The 19,414-nt window shown below is 38.9% G+C and overlaps 1 protein-coding gene and 1 non-coding gene across 5 annotated transcripts in view; one reads left to right on the top strand and one right to left on the bottom strand.

The window, feature by feature from the left end:
* Nucleotides 1-6,286, bottom strand: part of LOC109455926 (uncharacterized) — a 247,327-nt gene extending 241,041 nt beyond the window's left edge. For 2 of the 3 annotated variants that reach the window (XR_012493410.2, XR_012493411.2), the window contains exons 1-2: nt 5,837-6,097; nt 1,866-2,059 (exon numbers count right to left, since the gene is read on the bottom strand). This is a non-coding gene — a transcript (uncharacterized LOC109455926). Of the gene's footprint in view, nt 1-1,865; nt 2,060-5,836 lie in introns of all 3 variants that reach the window. The other variant, XR_016019990.1, reaches the window with a different exon arrangement.
* A 28-nt stretch (nt 6,287-6,314) lies between these two features.
* MED14 (mediator complex subunit 14) overlaps nt 6,315-19,414 on the top strand; it is a 76,756-nt gene continuing 63,656 nt past the window's right edge. For both annotated transcript variants that reach the window (XM_019747848.3, XM_019747847.3), the window contains exons 1-3: nt 6,315-6,877; nt 11,155-11,181; nt 13,536-13,641. In XM_019747848.3, the coding sequence (XP_019603407.1) occupies nt 6,663-6,877; nt 11,155-11,181; nt 13,536-13,641 (348 nt within the window). In that variant the 5' untranslated portion in view covers nt 6,315-6,662. The remainder of the gene's footprint in view (nt 6,878-11,154; nt 11,182-13,535; nt 13,642-19,414) is intronic.

The raw sequence follows: 19,414 nt of genomic DNA, 5'->3' as shown, positions 1-19,414 counted from the left end.
GCTTTTATAAAACCTGATCCAGGCACAGAAATCATTTTCTGTCTACTGGAAGAACTAAGAAGCCTAGTAGCTGCCTTAAAACAAATTCTTCCTTCAGCACCTTTACTGCTTGACTATGAACTATGTATTCTAATTTAACTGCCTTTAAGGAGAAAGGGGGCTACAGAGGGAGTTGAGGTTTCTCCATCCCCGGGGCAGAATGGCTTAATCTCTAATGAAGGTACAATGAGGTGGGGTGGGGTGCAAGGAAGCAGGATAGACATTTTTATGACTCATTTGAATACCAGTGCTAGTTCACAGCTATGCATGCAATTGGCCAGATTTGTAAATGGAGTAAAATGTGGAAGGCAATTAACTGTAACCATCTATGTCAGGCTGTTCAGACACTTGTCGCACACCTCTGGCAAAGGGAGGCTGCTTCTGCTTGGAGGTGACCCCTTTGCGGTGTTCTGGACTCACTGCCTCCCCGATATCGACCCACTACATTCCATTTGAGAAACAGTTCCTGGTCTGCTATTGGGCATGAAGGAAGACTAAGCATCTTACACAGTACCTTCAGGTAACATGGCACCTAGATATTCTCATCTTAGGTTGGGTCTACTCAATGCTCACCGAGTTGGAAAGACACAACAGCCTTTTCTTATTTAATGAAAATGGTATATTCAAGAGAGAAGTAAGCCTAATCCTACAAGTATGTCCTCCTCACATGAGGAAACTGTGACCACATCATTAGGGGCTATTGTAGTTCATTCTCCTAGAATGAAGCCCTGCCATTTGTGACAACATGGATAAAACTTTGAGGACGATATGCTAAGTAAAATAAGTCAGATATAAAAAGACAAATACTGCATGATCTCACTTATATGTGGGATCCAAAAAAGCCAAACTCATGGAATCAAAGAGTAGACTGGGGGTTGCCAGGGGCCAGGGATGGGGGAAATGGAAAGATGTTGGTAAAATGGTACAAACTCCCAGTTATAAGATGAATAAATTCTAGGGATCTAACAAACAGTGTGGTGACAGTAGCTAACATGTGCTGTATACATGAAGTTGCTAAGAGAGTAGATCTTAAATGTCCTCACCACAGAATTTTTAAAAAGGTAACAATGTGAGGTGAAAAAAAAGATACTGAATTTTAGCATAGCTAGAAATATTTAAGATTATAAATTTGTATAAGCATTTTTTGAAACATTATTTCAAAGCCTGAAACCAGAATCATTAAAATATTTGATACTTCTATCTCTTTTATAAGTAGTTATAATTGAAGTTTCCTTATAGTTTTCTTTTTTTAATGCTAGTTTTAAACACTTTATAAAACACAAAAATGTTTTAAAAACCTGAAAGATTGAGTACATATAGATTAAAGGCTGTTCATTAGGGAAGAAAAAAGATCTGGGCCTTCAGTTGATTACCCATCCTCAATTTTTAAAAACCTTTTATTATGTATATTCTCATACACACAGAAGAGAAAAAACAGAGTATAATGAACTCCCATGTATCCATCTTCAGCTTTAACAATTGTCAACATTCTGCCAATCTTATTTCATCTACCTCCCCCAACTTTTTTCTGAAGTATTTTAAAAGAAATCCTAGACACTTCATTTCACATGTAAATATATGTAAATTAATCTTAATCCCAAACAAGTTAATGTAATATAAATAGAACTACAGTGCATAGATGGAGGAATATACCTGTTTAATTCATTCATGAAAGCCAGATAGCTAGGAACTATACTAGGTGCTGGGGATATCAGAGAGAGAGCCACATGAGGGCAGAAGACAGAAAGTTCATAGGTTATTAGGAGGAAAAACAAATACAAGAATCATTATTCCTAAGTGGTGATGATGATATAGTTAATACTTACAGATCACTTACTGTTTTATGCCCGTTGCAAATGCTAACTCATTTATTCTTCACAATCATCCTCCAAGGTAAACACTATTATTACAGATGAAGAAACAGATCTGGAGAAGTGAAGCAGTTTGCTGGAGAGCGTTCAGCGCGTAAGTAGTTGAGCTAGGATTTTTATCTAAGTGGTCTGATTTCAGAGGCTGTGCTCTAAGGGAAAAAAAGAGAGAAGACTATTTTAATATTATGGTAAAAACAATGTTAGTTGTTCACCAAACCATTTCATTTTCTTCCTAGGCACACAGGAAGACTGTATTTCCTGGCTCTCTAGCCTTTAAATGGGCCATGTGACTAATCCCAGCTAATGGTATGTGGGTGGGCACAAAAAACCCCCAAAACTCTCCCTGGCTAGAGTGACAGCTTCCAGAGCTGGAAGGAGCCTGGATCTCTGGGTTACTACTTAGAGGAGAACCTCTCCATCAGGTACATCTTTACTGAACTTTGTGAGCACAAGAAATAAATTCTTACTGTGTTAAGTCACTGAGATTTTGGGGTTTGTTATGGCAGCTAGAATAAATGATACCAAGAGAAACATTTTAATTTAAACTTAAAAATTATGAAAAATTTCAAAAATATTGAAAAGTACGGAATGTATTAACAATCATCTCTATCCCTAGATCTAGATATGGTCACATTTCCTTCAGATTTTTCAAGAAACCCATTAAATAAAACTCATAGCTAATAACCAATAAAGCATTACCTTATCTTTTATCCCTCCCTAGAAATAACTACTATCCTGGAGGTCATGTCTATCTTTCTCATTTACATTTTTTACTTCGACTGCCATGTATTAAATTATAGAGTATTATTTTGTGTGCTTTAAAAATGGACAGAAATGGCATCAAAAAGTTGTTTTCATTCAATATTATTTTTGAGATGTATCTATGTTCGTACATGTGGATCTAATTCATTCATTTGAACAGTTACATAGAAATATAGTAATTGACTTATCCATTCTCCTACTGACGGTTCAGATTGTTCATTTTCTTTGCTTCCATAAACAATGCTGCAGTGAACATCCTTGTACATGTCTAATATCATATAGTCAAAGGAGATCTCTCTGAGGATTTTCAATACTTAAACTGATACTATGAAAATGAGAAGCCAGCCACGTGAATGGGGGGAAGCAGGTGCCTCCAGTATCGGGAGCAGTGGACAGGCCCTAACACTTTAGGGAATGGTATGTTTTAGACCCAGTGAGGTTATAGTGTATGAGGGAAAGAGTGGCAGGAGGAGCAGGCAAGGGCCACTCTGTTAATGGCTTTAAAGGCCAAAGTAAGAAATTTGGGTCTTATTTTATATGCAAAGCCATTAAAGTGTTCTCATTTTTTCTAGATTGGTCAGACCATACTCACAGTATTTTGAGTTCCTTCCCTCAACTTTACTATGAACGGATCATTTGTTGAATGAATGCAGTTACTGCTTTTGCTCTCCGTTTTGAAGGAATTGATTGTAATCTAATAAGAGGAAAAAATTACTTTGCAATTCCTTTTCTGCTCTTTTGTGTCTGAGGGGGAGCTGCATGTTCCAAAATAAATTACATGTATCACAATTTCATTTTTCCATCAAAAGGGCTTAAAAGGAAATGTTCTTTATTTTCCATATTTTACAATTAATTTATTCCTTCTATTAAAATCAGATTGACTTCATGAAAAATATAAAGTGTTTAGGTCAATTTAAGAGCTGAGGAAATATCATGCTGCTAGTTCTGAAACTATCCAATGTGTGCTAGTCTGGTGTTGATTAAACAGAGGAACAATTGAAAAAATGTGAATACAAGAATTATGTATACTACAGTGCCAACCATTGTACTGTAGGCTTTAAAATTATAAATATTATTTCCATTAGTGGCTTGATGTGAGTAATTCCTTTAGTAATTCAGCCAAACATGCCAACATTTTCTCTCCTTTCCCAATCATTTCTTCTACTAACTCTTCCTATATTTGCCTAGTGGCTATACGAGGTACTATACGAGGCATGACAATTAAGTTCGCGAACTTGTTGCAAAGATGTTGCTAACCTTTTTTTATCTCAGAGGGATTATTCATTATGAATTTGCACCAACTGGACCAACAGTTAACCAAGTTTACTATTTGGAAGTGCTGAAAAAGCTGTGTGAAAAAGTTAGACGACCTGAACTTTTTCCAATAATTCATGGCTCTTGCATCATGACAATGCACCAGCTCACACAGCACTGTCAGTGAGGGAGTTTTTAGCCAGTAAACAAAGAACTGTATTGGAACACCCTCCCTACTCACCTGATCTGGCCCCCAATGACTTCTTTCTTTACCCAAAGTTAAAGGAAATATTGAAAGGAAGACATTTTGATGACATTCAGGACATCAAGGGTAATATGACGACAGCTCTGATGTCTGTTCCAGAAAAAGAGTTCCAAAATGGCTTTGAAGGGTGGACTAGGTGCTGGAATCGGTGCATAGCTTCCCAAGGGGAGCACTTTGAAAGTGACCGTAGTGATATTCAGCAATGAGGTATGTAGCACTTTTTCTAGGATGAGTTCGCAAACTTAATGGTCAGACCTCATACTATCTATCAGGTTGGAAGGAGGGCTACCAGTATCAGCTCTTTCAGGAGCTTTCATTTACATTACCTGTCTGATCTCCAATAATTGAAGCACATCGAGTCTCACAGTCCTATTACAGTATTTTCACCCTATTTTCCTTTAGAATATACTTTTTAATACTAGTTCTCAATTTTTAAAGATATCTATTCAAATTCACAGAAATTTCAATAAAATCTAATCTGATGGATGTGGGTGACATTTTCTGTTTTCTAAAACCCCCATCCACCCATTAACTTTTTTTTTTTTTGCAAGTAGTTATACTCTATGTAGGTAGAACATTACTGCCAAATAGATTGAATACCAAAAGGCATGGAGTCTAACTGTGTTTAATATATGCAATGAGGCAGAGTTAAAATCCCATCAATATCACATAGAATCAGAATATGAGTGTCAGAAAAGACGTTAAGGACCATGTTGTACAACCACCACCTATCTTTTGGGTGTATGTGACCACCAGGGTTTTTTAACTGAAACCAATAGCTTTCAAGAGAGAAAAACGCTTCAATAAAACAAATCAAAACAACTGCAAAAGAAATGGTTAATTCTAGCTAATTTGTAAAACGTGTTTGTTCCTTGAGGTAGCTTGCATAGGGATGAATGATAGTCGGCCCTCCAGCAACTGCCGTAGGAGGTTTAAGTAATCCGAATGCCTTTCCGTAAGTAACACGGTGACGTTAGGTAAATGTACTTTAGCACCACAAACGAGGGAGCAAGCGATTTCACTCCAGAGGTTACACCTTCAGAAGACATATGAATGGCCTTCAAGAATGACTAACAATTACACAAGTGGAGAAAAATGAGAGTATTTTAACCTTCGCAAAAGCAAGAGGGTCTCTTATACCTAAGAGTTACAGATAGGAATCTGCAAAAAGATGTTTGAAAAGGGTCTCAGCAATGGACGCTTTTAAACAATGGATTTCTACCTTAGCTGCATATAAGAATCACCTATGAAGCTTTTAAAACTCCCGAAGCCCAGACCTCACATCAGACAACTAAAGTCCAATCTGTGGGGCTGGCACAGTATTTATTTAAAGCCTCTTCCCCCGTGATTCCAAAGTGCAGGTGAGGTTGAGATCGCCGTTTTGAAGCAGGAAGCAAAATATTAAACGTGGATTTTCGGGGGGGGGCGGAGAAGTGGTGGTAGGACATGGAAGATGAACTGAAAGCCCTTGTAGGGTAGGGCGGCTACTGCAAGAGCAGGGACAAGAACCGAGTGAGAGCCAGCGGGAGAGGATGTAAAGGCTGTTTCTGTGGTAGAACTGCCGGAATTTGGGGGTTACTAATGAGATCAGTATCCATCCAACTCTATTAAAGTGAAGTTATTCTGCCAGCGGCCCTGCTCCTACCTCCAATCATATTTTCTCGCATCTTTTCCCACAGTTAAAAAAAAAAAAAACAATGACGGAAACGTTTTCTATCCCACGAAAGGCGCATGAGCAGACTGTGGGCGGTGCAAAGACCTGAGAAGTCACAAGTGCGCAGCTGCTACAATTTCTTCGCAATTCCAGAACCACAACTCACGGACATCTAAGCGGGACATTCCCCAGCCGCAACGGCGCCACCCTACGGAACGCAGAGAATTACCTCAGGCCAAATTGGAGCCTTTTAAACCCTGAGGGCGGTGAAGGCAAGGGCGGGGCAAATACTGACGTTCGCGGTGACGACTCCGGCTCCGCCCCCACACCCGCTTCCGGCGGCGCGCGGTCGCCGCTTCCGCTTTTCCGGTTTGCGCGCCGGCCCCGCCCCACTCCCACGCACCCCCCGAAAGTCCCGGCCCCCGAAAGCCGGGAGAAAAAGCACAGGTTGGTGTCGGAAGTCCCCCTGCAGGTTCCCCTTCCGCTCTGCCTAACGACTTCCGCCTTGGGCCGTCATGGACGCTGCGGCTACCTGGCGAAGCAGCATCTGATCGGTGGCGGAGGCGCAGCTTCCCTGCAGCTGCAGCCCCGCTTTCCCGCCCTCTCCCCCGCCCCTCGCTCCCGTCCCTGGGGCTGGCGGGCTCGTCGCTACATGGGGGCGGGCCTCCGCGGCCGGCGCACGGCTTCCTGTTCAGAGGCGGTCCGGCAGTAGGCGGCGGCGACTCTGCCCGCGCCCATTTCGGCGCGGTGACCGAGCGCCCGGGAGGCTCGAGGGCCGCATCTTGTGCCGCTGCGCCAAGCCCGGCCCTGCGCCGCCATGGCCCCAGTGCAGCTGGAGAACCACCAGCTGGTTCCTCCCGGAGGCGGTGGCGGAGGCAGCGGCGGCCCCGCGTCAGCCCCGGCGCCTGCTCCTGCTGGAGCCGCCGTGGCGGCAGCCGCTGCCGCCGCGGCCAGCCCTGGCTACCGGCTCAGCACCCTCATCGAATTTCTGCTGCACCGGGCCTACTCGGAGCTCATGGTGTTGACGGACCTGTAAGTGCCGCGAAACCCATGCCTGCTCCCCAGCCCCCCCTTCCCGCCCAACTGGCTAAGAGGTTTGCATCTCCCTCTCCCCTAGAGGCTGCTGTTTTCTCCTCTCTGCGGGGCTGCTTAGTCTAGAATTTCAGAACTCCAGGGGCTCAGCGGAGGTGGAGGAGAAGCTTGGCATTTGGGGTCTTTCTGGAGAAGCAACCGAGACTTGTTAATTAATGCATGTTGTTAGACTTGCTCTGAAAATCCCGTCTTTAGGGTTTTTGCTCAAGTTGCTAACTGAACCTTATTGATTTCTAGGCTGGAAGCTGTTTAGCCCAAAGCCCAAGATTAGGGTTTAGGAATACATACTATTCGAGCTTTAAGAAAATTCCAAAGACAGGAAATCTGTTTCACAGCCTCTTGACGGTACATTTTAAAAATGGATTGTAATTGCTTTTGACTAAGTTTAAACTCAGGAGATGGGTATAAAAGAATCCAAAATGTTGGATTCCAAGTGTTGTTGTTTTTTCCTGAAACATTTGAGAGTGTTTGAAATCTTAACGTATTTAGTGTAAGTGAAAGATTTTTTGTAACTGGCCTGCTGTTATTATTTCTTGAAGTATGAAGGGAATTTATAAATCACCCAAGGTACCCATGAAATGCCTTGGAATATGATTAGGGTGTTAATCCCCTTCAGAATAGGGTCAGAATATACTAATGATTTTCAGTGTGTGAAGAAAAGGCACTGTAAAATTTGGGGGCATATATACTTTAATTACTGTTTTATGTATTTTGCTCCAGGTTCAGAAAAAGGTAAAAATTATTAGTTTTTATCTAGATTAGTTTGGATGTTTTATCTGTTGCTAGACTCCAGTATTTTCAATTGACATAATTAGTATATGGATATCAAACTAAAGTGTCAGTAATTTGTTACTATAAAATGTTTGTTTGCAGATAGCCAAAACAATTAAAAAAGGTTACACTTATTACTGTAAAACATCATTCTCACTCAATTTTTGTACATTGTACTTTATTGAATGGGAAAGAAAGAAGTCTACCCCGTCTAAGGAGAAACTTAAATAGGTGTCATGATTAGAGTTTATTGTAGTGATATACTTCTCTGCACCATTTATTGTTGGGTTTCATGAAAATCCAAGAGGAAAAAACATCCAAGAGTATATACTCCATGAGAAAATTTCATGTATGTAAAGGTCACCTGTCCTATGTATAGCTATGGAAAAGTGTTGAAAACTGCTTTTGTCAGTGGTTGTGCAATTTGTTTTTCCATAGGGGAATTGTAGTAATTCTTTGAATTATATTGTAGTGTTCTTACTATTTTAGGACCTTAGTTATGAAGAGAGGAATCTCTATGTTATAACTGTAGAATAAGTATATAGTTTTAGTCCCATGTCCTTTATAAAATAACAATTCCCATACTTACATCTCCAGCATAGATCTCTCCACTGAACTCCAGACTATATCTAGATGCCTACATTTAAATATCCAACAGGCATTTCAGTGTTCCAAGTCCAGAACCACACTCCTGCTTCCTTCCACTCGATTCCCCCAAACCTTTCCTGTCTCACCAAATAGTATCTCCATTTTTCCTATTGTTGCTTAGGCCAAAAATATTGGAATGATTTCTGGCTCCTCTTTTTTCTAGTCCCATACCCAGTACATCAGCAAGTCTTGTCATCTCTGACTTCAGAATCTGCGCACTTTTCAATATTTCCATCAAGTGTTATTCCTTCGCCCGTGTTACTTCAGTAGTCTGTCTGCTAACTGGCTTTTCCTCCATGAAACAGGCAGGATAATCCTTTAAAATTTTTTCTGCTCACAACCCCTCCAGTGGTTCCCCATCTCACTTCAAGTAAAAATTTTTACAGTCACCTATTTATAAGGTGGCCATACAATTCATGGTCCAAATCAGGACACTTTTGAGCATGTAAGGTGGTGCTGTTAGTAATAATGTTAATCTCAGTTTATGCCTGTTGCTCTGTCTTTGGCAAACCAGAACATGTGGTCACCGCACCTTTAAGGCCCTAAGTGATCTGTGCTTTCTCTCTCTTCCCTCTTTAATTTCATTTCCTAATACTGTCCTCCTGGCTTGTTCTGTTTCAGCCACTCTACCCTCTTGATGTTTCTTGAAAGTGGCAAGCACACTCCCTGCTTTGCTCTGCCCCCAGAAATCTATGTGGTTTGCTTTCTCATTTCTTTTAGGTCTTTATTCAGATATAATTTACCAGAAAGACTTTCTCTGACTATCCACGAAAAGCCCTCTGCCTCTTCACTCTATCCTTTACTCACTGCTCTGTTTCTCTGTACAGCACTTACTGCCACTGGACATTATTTATTGTCTGTCTCCTCTCCACTGGAAGCTCGGAAGCTCCGTGAGGACAGGGATTTTGATTTGTTTTGCTACTTTCCCCAGGACTTAGAATAATGCCTGGCACGTAGTCAGGGTTTTAACTAAGTATTTATTGATTTAATACATCAACAAATGAATTTTTTAAATTGTCATTGTAGACCATGGATAATTTTATAGGAAAATTCACTGTTGCTCTTGATATATAGGTATATATAAAATAACTTTTCTCTCTTTTGATTTGTAGTAGCCAAAATTAGTTAAGGAAGTTCCTAAATCATTTTTTCCCCCTTGTCCAGGTAGAAACTGTCAGGATTAATGCATTAATAATGTAAAACCAGTGTTCTAGATACACTTTATAAGAGTCTTATTTCTGCCACATTTGATGCTTGTCGGTGAGCTATCGAAAGTAAAAAGGACAGCCTTGGCATTTTATGCGGTTTGTCTTTGTCCCCAGATTTCTAGTTTTTTTTCTTCTTCTGACCCCCCACCCTCCCCCAATATACATGCTGTCATCTTAGAGTTTACACTCTGCCTTGACTTTGTAGGGACTTAGCGTCTACTCTTTTAAAAATAACCCTTAATTAAAATCAGAAAATGCTAGATAGAACCTTAGGTAATCTTATCGCACTTTGGTGTAAATAAGTTTCTGTGACTTACACTTTCAAAAATTTGCATTTTAAGTATTTTGCCCCAAATGGTGTATTTGTTATCCATAAATTCCTGTTCTTTCTACCCACAGTCTCTACTCTTCTGTTTCTCTCTCTCATAAACCCATGGTTCTTATTCTCGCCCTTCCTTGAGGATGGGAATTGTGGCTTCTCTAGGAGTGTTCTCAGGAGCTTTCACGTGTAGTGGGACTTGCCAGTAGCTGCTTTTATTTGCAGTCTTACACTAAAGCCTTCATTTCTGCTTTGTCATCTGATCTGTTGGTCTTTCCAGCCCCCACCTCGTTTTCTTTATTACTCAGGTTATATCTTCAGCTTCTATCCGACTATCTACCCTAAGAATTGTAGGTAACTATAAGCCAGAGCTCATTTTAATAGTTTTGCCTTCTTGTGCTTTGAATCCCTGGAGGTGGTTTTAGTTTTTCTGCGTCTGTGGAATGTGGGTGGGTGAAGGGGATCTAAGGGTCTTGGTGTGTATTCTTCAAGAATTGATTAAATGTAGGGGAAGCTTTAGAGTTGTTCAGGCCATTGAATCTTGGACCATGGGAATGGAGGTTTACAGAATATGGTGATTCAGGAGGCAGATCAGGACCTTCCTAGGAGCCTCAGTGGATGTGAGAGTGTTCAATGGTATAATTTGTCAGGGAAAATAGTGACATTGGTGCTGGCTATCAGCCCTGGAGAACTAGCAGAAAAAAATCAAACCCTTACTGGAGCTGTTTAAAAGTAACACAAATTATTTACATCTAACCACATGCAACATTGTAATTACTGTAAAAACTTTGGCTGACACTGCCCCTTTTGTATGTACTCAGCTTCCAGTTTTGCCCACTGTAACAAAACAGAGGGATTACTGCTTGGAAACAAGGTTCCACTGGGAGAGGGAGGCTGGCAACTAAGTAGCAGTCTGCATCCGTGGCCATTTTGGTCTTCAAAGACTATTTCCTCTGACTTCCTCTGCTCCATAGTGTGCTAATGTAAGACTGGCTTAGGGCTTATTAAATGTTTGAGGTTCGTGCAATGCCTTTTGAAGCATTTTGAAAGGAGAGAAATGTTCCTTTGTTGATTTTTCCCTTATAGCCACATTGCTGGAAACTCATGAAAGTATTAATAAAAAAGAGTAGGTAACCACACAAGCCTGTAGTGGCTGTTTATCCAGTTTTTCGAAAACACTGAGGTATTTAATAGAGTCAAAGTAAAGGCCATTATCATATTTTGATGAAGGTATGCATATATTTAGTCACTTTCTCTTTTTTTCTTCTTAGACTGCCAAGGAAATCTGATGTGGAAAGGTGAGTATGAAAAAACCTTAAATCTTTGTCTGTGTTGATATATCTATGAGTGTGTATTTATGTACGAGTATAAGAGAGAGTGCATGTGGGTGGTAGGGCTGTGGATCAGAAATCTAGGCCCAGAGAATCTAGGATGATTTTTATTTTGCACCATTTGTTTAGGGAGCCCTGGGAAATGTATTTCCTCATCTTTGACAATTGTTGGTGTGAGACCAGCTCTGGACCTTATGTACTAGAAACCTGTATTGAGTCACTGACCAGGTCAAGTGCCTGAGTGGGATGAGAAGAGGTAGGAGATACAGAACTTGATGGAGAAGCTGAGGAATAGACTGACTTTAGAAAGTTGGCTGCTAATTTACCATTTGCTAATGATGCTGTTAGATATCTTTAGAGAATTGACATTTGCCTACTGCTATTGCTGATTTATAGTTGAGAGAATTTTGATTCCGTTGGAGTTTGGGGCTTAAGATGTAACTAAACATTAGTATGTTTCCATAGGCCATAGGAGCGAGATACATTAAAGTTTCAGAGAAATCATGTGATAGAGATTTAAGTTGTGGCTACGGCATAAGTTATTTGACTATATCTTTGGCACTATTTATGCTCCTTGGTTGATTTTTTTTTTTTTTTTTAAATACCAAGTCACTAGGGAGGATTTTAGCAATCCATTAGGGACTACATTCCATTCCTACCCCCAACTCACCTTTTTTGGTAGAATTAGACATAGATCAGAAAGATAGGGGTAGAAGAGACAATTGAAGCATGCCTGTGTTATGGTTTGACTGATCAGTTTTAAAGGAAAGAAATGAAAATGAAAGTCAGGATTGTTTTGTCCACTCTCAGGTAGGAAGGGAAACTGGGCTCCAGGAAACTGACTCATGCTGTCTATCACTTGAGACAGTGTGGTGTCAGGAAAATCCACGTGACAGTAGTTTGCAGAGGGAGGGATGTCTTTTTTTCAGTAGCGAAGTTCATTTGGGAAAGCTAATAACATACAAATACATTTGCTCTGGGCAAGTAGCAGAGGCTTCGCGTCCTCTGTAATCCATGGAAGTGACAGTACTGAGGCTCTTAGCACTGGGGTGGCTGCCAGATTTTAATGTACATTTAACATTTCTGCTGTGTCCCACTCTTGCCTGTGAGGCTCTGCTTGTTTTATCTCTTAGGATCCTTCAGAGACACTGGTAAAGTAACTGTATCAGTGTCCTTGATTCTTTACACTACCAATAATCACATTGCTGGCTGATCCGTAAGGAAGCCTGTCAGGTTGTGGGCTACGTATGCTCTCGATAGGAGCTAGACTCTGAAGGCTTCAGTCAGGATTATACTTACGCAAACATTTTATGTTGGTGCGTTGCATCATGGTGTTGCTGTTGGCGAGATGCAGAGATGTGCATTGGATCTGGAGCTTATTGAACAGCTGTACTAAGATGGACAGGTCAGAGTCCACTTAGAGGGAGGTTGATGTCTTTTTTGGGTCCTGTCATTAGTCCTGGCTTGTTGAATGTTTTTTTCGGTGTCTTAGGGTAAACCATGAAAGGTATGACTATCAGTTTTGTAGCTGAGGTGAAGTTGAGAGGTCTGGTTAACACACTGATTGACAACATAAAGCTTTTAGTAAAGCTTTGGAGGCTTTATGAGGAGATGATAAAATGACTGATGAGTATTGGGAGAAAAAGCATTGTAGTGGGTATAGCATGCAAATAGATACGAACAGACCTGCTAGCTTTTATTTTCAGTACTCAACTTTCTTAGCTTTGTTTGGATGGTTTAAGTTTGTCATTGACATTAGTTTGGTAAAGAGTTGCATAGTTCTCTGATTATTCAATTTTTAAAAATCATATCCTTGCAAAATGGGAATTGGGCCTTTGCTTTTGTAGAAATAATAGTTTCAAGCTTTGGTAAAGATCTATTTTAATTCCTTCATCTAGTTTATTATATTAGTGAACCAAAAAGTTCACTAATTTCATAACTCGTAATTTTAATTATGAAATTCATAACTCCTAATTTGCTCTCCTATGTGACCCAGTTAACTTTTATATAGTAATTTTATATCTGTGTATTCAGTATGTTTTAGTAAACAACTTTTATTGCAATATAAAATTGATTTTTAAAATGTGATATATTGCTAAAATATTCTTTTGGATTCATTACACTGAGGTGGAAAAGAAGCATGTGCAGGTGGTATGCAAAATGTGACAATAGTTCATGTGTATTTAGATAAATATTTTAGGTGGTTCATTTTGTTGTAGTGGTTGTAAACCAAGATTGAGTCATACTTTAGTTCAGATGAAATAAATTGTGAAATACTCTTTTAAATATGTTGCTTCATTCAAAATTGTTTTATTTTATAGGAAAATAGAAATAGTGCAGTTTGCTAGCCGGACGCGCCAACTCTTTGTTCGATTACTAGCTCTAGTAAAATGGGCTAATAATGCTGGCAAAGTGGAAAAATGTGCGGTGAGTTAAACTTTTTATTTTATATGAAATAACTTTTTAAAATGTTAACTTACAATAGACATAGTTTCTATCTGCTGATTTGTTTTGAGAGACATTACTTATGTGAGTAATCATATTTCTATATGATAGTACATAATATATTTCTGTAGAAACTTATTATTTGTTTATGGACACCTAATCAGAAAGCAGTGTACATGGTATCTGGAGACATTATTATGCTAGAAGACATTAAATAGGAGACTTGAACTAAGGGGGGAAATGGTTAGCTTAACATTTGTACGGTTCCTTAGAGTTTGCAGAGTACTGCCTTAAATTTTGCATGTTAATTATAGGCAGTCAGTATTTTACAAACAAAGAAAGGTTCCCGGAAATTAAATGGCTTCTTTAAGGTCACAGAGCTGATAATAATATCTGTTCATTTCTTTTTCGTCTACTCATTCTCCAAACCTTTGTTGAGCATAGGGTGTAGGGTATGAGTATGGTGGCTAGAGGCTTGTGACTGTTGAATAAACATACCAAAGATGCTAAAATCTGCCCCAAAAGTTTTAAGCTATTGGTAAGTGTTAAGGAGGAAAGATAGCAGTAGGGATCTTGCGTTGGGCTATTGAGTTCAGAATTTGGGGGAGGATGGTGTGGTATTGACACACGAGACACACATTTACTCCCTCCTGTTCTACTTCAGTCACTTGTAATGAGGGGAATGGAATTCGTATTGGAAAGGGTAGAATAATTGTCATAAAATAAATAAAGTCCTAAAATAATGAGAGCATTGACCTACTTTAATTGTGATCTGCCTTCCAGACCCAGCTTTACAAGGCCAAGTAGCTGTATTTGGAAAGTGGGGGAAAATGGGTAGATTCTCTGAGTAAGCTTGACATTGATGCTTAAATTTTTTTTTCCGTTCAATTATGTAATGACATTTAAAATTTTTATCAGTTTTTATAGGCGAAAGCAGAAAACCAACTTTATACTGGTTAAATTATACTCAAGTCATTTTTAAATTCTCTTAAGTTTATCAGGCTTCCTAGATAAATTAAAAGTAGTAGCTACCCAGTATAGAGGTACCGCATAAATTTATTTTTAGTACCCTGACGAGCTAAATTGAAACTACTTTTATAGTAATTTTATATTTGCAAATCTATTAGGGTTTGCACATTCCATAAAATTACACTTCAGAAAGAAATCTGCAACACAGTTGTGTTTCTGCACATGATTTCCTGACATCACGCCTCAATTTTAGCCCATTGCATTTTCTATCCTCAGTTTCACTAGGTTCCATTATCATTAGACATAAAACTGATGTGAAAATTGCTAAAGTGAAAGGAAAAAAAAGGTTATGAAGTTGAGAATTTAAAATTCTAGAATAATTCTCTTTTTAAAAAGAAAGAAGTAAAACCTGATTTTCACTGAAGTTGATACTCAATTCCAGCTCTGTCTGCTAAGTCAATGACAAGACTGGAGAACTTCTATTAAGATAAGATACATTGTAGCCACAAATCTTTTGTATCTAGGAGTAAGCTGGTGGCATCCTTATATGTAACATTGTTCAAAGGTTTGTTTAGAGGGAGAAGACTTTGTACTACATATTAAATTTTCCTTATGGGGGAAGAAGTCCTTTTATTTATCTGTTGTCTGTTGATATGATTAGGAAATAAAAGTTCGTAGACAGAAAATCTTTTGTATACTGTAAAGCATCATTCAAAGAATAGTTTTTGTTATAAATATTAATAAACAGGCTTATTCCAAGGTTATTTATCAGAAAGTTTACAATACATTTCATTGTATTGGAAATTTGGGCACCAAGTCTAAATCTATTTTGGCTTAAATGAAGAAGTGTGGTATAGTATTTATGAAAAGCCTAAGGTTTATTTTCAATAATTTGTTAATTTGGGGTAATCGTCTCTCAAAAATGTTCAAACTTTCAGTGAAAAGTTAGGTATTTCTGAAGTATATCAAATCTAAGTGTTCGATTTTTCAAATCTGGTGTTAAATCCCAAATTATACCATAGGTATTTAAATTATCTGTTTGATACCACTGAGTTGTGCTTCAATAACATCAAATAAAACCCAAAACTCTTGGTTTTGATACTGAGCCATATTGCATTCATCTTTAATTAATTCATAGTATAGTATTCTATTAGTTTTTTGAATTGGCTGTTCAAATAAGTCACATTCTGAATAAACTCATGTTGAATTTATATGTTTTGGTGTTTTTGTTTTGTGAATGTAGATATAGATGTGTTTGTGTCAAGGATAAAGTCCATCAGCTGGAGAATTAGAGGATTATTCATGTTCTGACACTTCTGTTCTCGACCTAATGATTATTTAGCTAGTTTCATCAGAGGTTCGTAATAAATAATGATTGTTAGCCATGCCAGACACATTACATATGTAGCTGAGTGTATAAATATACAGTTTATAGAACGCTATTGGTAGAACAGTCAGGATAATGTTTTATCTAAGAAAAAGAGAAACTAATCTTTTATTCTAGAGCTTTTTTAAAAACAGCTTTATTGAGATGTAGTTCATATACTATACCATCCACCCATTTAAAGTGTACAATTCAGTGGTTCTTGATATATTCACACATGTATGTGTAACCATCACCACAGTCAATTTTAGAACATTCTCATCACCTTAAAAATTAAACCTGTACCCTTTAGCTGTCACCCCCAAGTACCTGCCCCTAGCCCTAAGCAACTAGTAATCTGCTGTCTATATAGATTCGCCTATTCTGAACATTTCATATAATATGTGGTCTTTTGTGACTGGCTTCTTTAATTTAGCATAATGTTTTCAAGGTACGTTCATGTTGTAGCATATGTTAGTACTTCGTTTTTGTAACTGAATTGTCTGGATCTACTACATTTTGTTTATCCATTCTTATGTTAATAGACATTTAGGTTATTTCCAGTTTGGGGCTATTATGGATAATGTTGCTATAAACATTCATGTACAAGTTTCTGTGTAGACATATGTTTTCATTTCTCTTGGATATATACCTAGGATTGGAATTACTAGGTCACGTAGTAACTCTGTGTTTAATCATTTGAGCAACTGCCAGACTGTATTCCAAAACAGCTATACCATTTTACATTCCCACCAGCAATGTATGAGGGTTCCAATTTCTCCATGTCGATGTTCGTTATTGTCTCATATTTTGATTTTAGCTGTCCTAGCAGTGGCATCTCATTGTGGTTTTTGTTTGTGTTTCTCTGATGACTGACATTGAACATCTTACCATATACTTTTTGGCCATTTGTATATTTTCCTTAGAGAAATATCTATTTGATACTCAGTTAAATTTTAAAAGAGGTTATAATTAACCATATTAACAGCTGGCATATGAGTACTTTAAAAAAAATGATAATCATCAGGGACCTACATGGATTCACAAATAAGTTACTCAAAACTAAAGTTTTAATCTTTATTAATTTGATTTCTAAGTCGAAGGACTATAGCTGAAGCTAGTATATTTTGAATTGAGCGATGCAAGTGTTTAATTACCCACCTTTAAGGTGACGTGGGCTGGATAAACTGGCACCCCACTAGGGTTGATGCATGTCTTCCTGGAGGGAGGTCTTTGGTATTTGGCCTTGGCTTTGCTCTGGTAAGCATTTTTACCAAGTCCCAAGCGAAGGTAGATTTGGGATGACCTAAATCTGAGTAAACACCAATTCAGAAGTTGAGAGAAGCAGGATTCAAAATGGTTTTAAATATGTCAAAATCAGACGGATCTTGCTTGTTAGAGTCATTTACAAAAGATCAAGGCCTTTTAGTTGATTCTAAGCGTGCTGTGTGATGGCATTGTTGTGGCTGCTATTAAGTTAGTGTTGGTGGCATTGACAAATCCATTTGACTAGTGTTTGGGTGCAAAAAATAATCTCCAGTGTTTCTAAGTTCTTCTGGGTGGGCCAATAACTAAATGAACAGATTAACAGGAGAAAATGTCCAAATTTATTATATATATATATACACGGAGGTTCCATATGAATATGGACGGAGTGGAGGAATATGGACGGAATATGGCAGTGGAGGCTTATACACCATTCTGGACTGAGGAGAAGGAGAGTCAGGGTCTGGGATTTCAAAGGGTGAGAGGGCAATTCACAGGTAGAGGGGAAGGGACTAACGCGGTAAACAAATTCTTGTTGGCCACCCAGAAACAATGGGGCACAGAGGGGAGTCCCGCAAAGAAGCTTTGCTAGATTTCTCCCTGTCTGCCACATTTAGTTTATATTCTGATGCTAAAGTAATGCTGCCTGAGGCAGATTTTCGTACCTGAATACCTTTAGGCAGGTAAAGGGGAGGGTCAAGGGTTCTTTCTGAGTCTTGTTTCTTAAAAGTCACCAGCTTAAAATCAGTCAGTATCCCACCCCGTATTTTGGTCCTCACTAGGCATAGAAGGTAGCCCTCGTACTGAGATTTTCTGGCCTAATTTAGAGTTAGAAGAAACATTTTTTGGTTCCAGCTTCTCTGATTATTGACTGTCTTTATTTGGGTCAGTGTCTTAAACTAAGCCTCAATTTTCTTATCTCTAAGGTGATAGTAATTATCTGGTTTTGTCTATTTCTTAGGCTTGTGAAGATCAGATAATAAAATGAGTGTGGAAAGACTTAGAAAATGTAGGGTGTTGTGTGTGCGTGGTGTGGTATTAATTATGTATACCATATTTTAAGTTGGCCAGTGATAAACGGGAGCAGTGGGGCAAGGATGGTGAGTGAGGCATTTGGAAGTGTGAAAACTAATTGAAGTGACTTGGAATGTTTAGCTTGAAGGTATGTTGGGCTTCCCCTGTTTGAAGGACATGAGAGACTAAGTACTGTTCCAGAATAGAAGTGGAAGATAAAAGTTTCAGTGAAATAGATTTTAGCTCCGTGATGAGAGCTCTACTGTTTCAAGTGCCCTTGTGAAATATACTGAGTAGAGAACTGATGGGAAGGATTTCCGTACTGGGCATGAAATTCGCCTACATCTCATAATGGGCAGTGTTTTGTTGAATGTTTTGTATGTTCTAGGCACTGCTCTAAACGTTTCATATGCATTAACTCTTAATCCTGAGGACAGCCTTATGAGGTTGGAAGTAATCTGCATTTGACAGTTGAAAACACAAGCACAGAGGGATTAAGAATTTGCCCAAGGTTATAGGGCTAGTAAGTTGCACAGTTAAAATTGAGACCAGGGCTGTCTGGGTCCTGGAGTCCATGCTTCATTACTAACTGTTAAACAAAAATTGTAACTTCCACAGCTGAAGTCTTTTTAAAAGTTTATTAGGACATTGCTGGCAAAAAAAAATGACCAGTCTAGGGTAATGGAGTCTAAACCTCCAGTAGCATGGCTGGGTAGAAAAGACAAACATGTCCCTCATCCCGAAGTTTTGCAAGTGTTCGTACATGTCAAGTTGGGGGTGGTGGTGAGCCATTCTGAAAGAATTTACAATTAGCTATAGACAGAGGGGTTGGGAAAAGCTGAAGCATGGCTAGTCCTGGGGAAAGCACAGCAGACTCCTAAAAGCTGCTGTGTAAACCAGAAGCAGGGGCTCCTGCAAGTTCCATGGTACCTGGCAAAGTCTCTTTAGGTAATCTTGGAAACAGCCACCTGGAAGTTCATTTAATAATTTCACCATATTCTAAGGAGTGTGAACAGTCTTCTGTTGGTTTTGCACTGCAGTTGTTAACTGACTGACCCCTTTTTGTCTTTTCCTTCTGTGATTTAATTTAGGACATCTCAGAATTTTCTCCTTGTCACCAACCAACTCTCGAAGTCTGTAAGA

The sequence above is a fragment of the Rhinolophus sinicus genome, chromosome 18 (assembly GCF_057876585.1).
Source record: "Rhinolophus sinicus isolate RSI-liver-muscle chromosome 18, RSI-T2T, whole genome shotgun sequence".
Lineage (NCBI taxonomy): Eukaryota > Metazoa > Chordata > Mammalia > Chiroptera > Rhinolophidae > Rhinolophus > Rhinolophus sinicus.
Note: the sequence above shows the minus strand (reverse complement) of the source record. Positions and strands in the feature narration are given on the sequence as shown.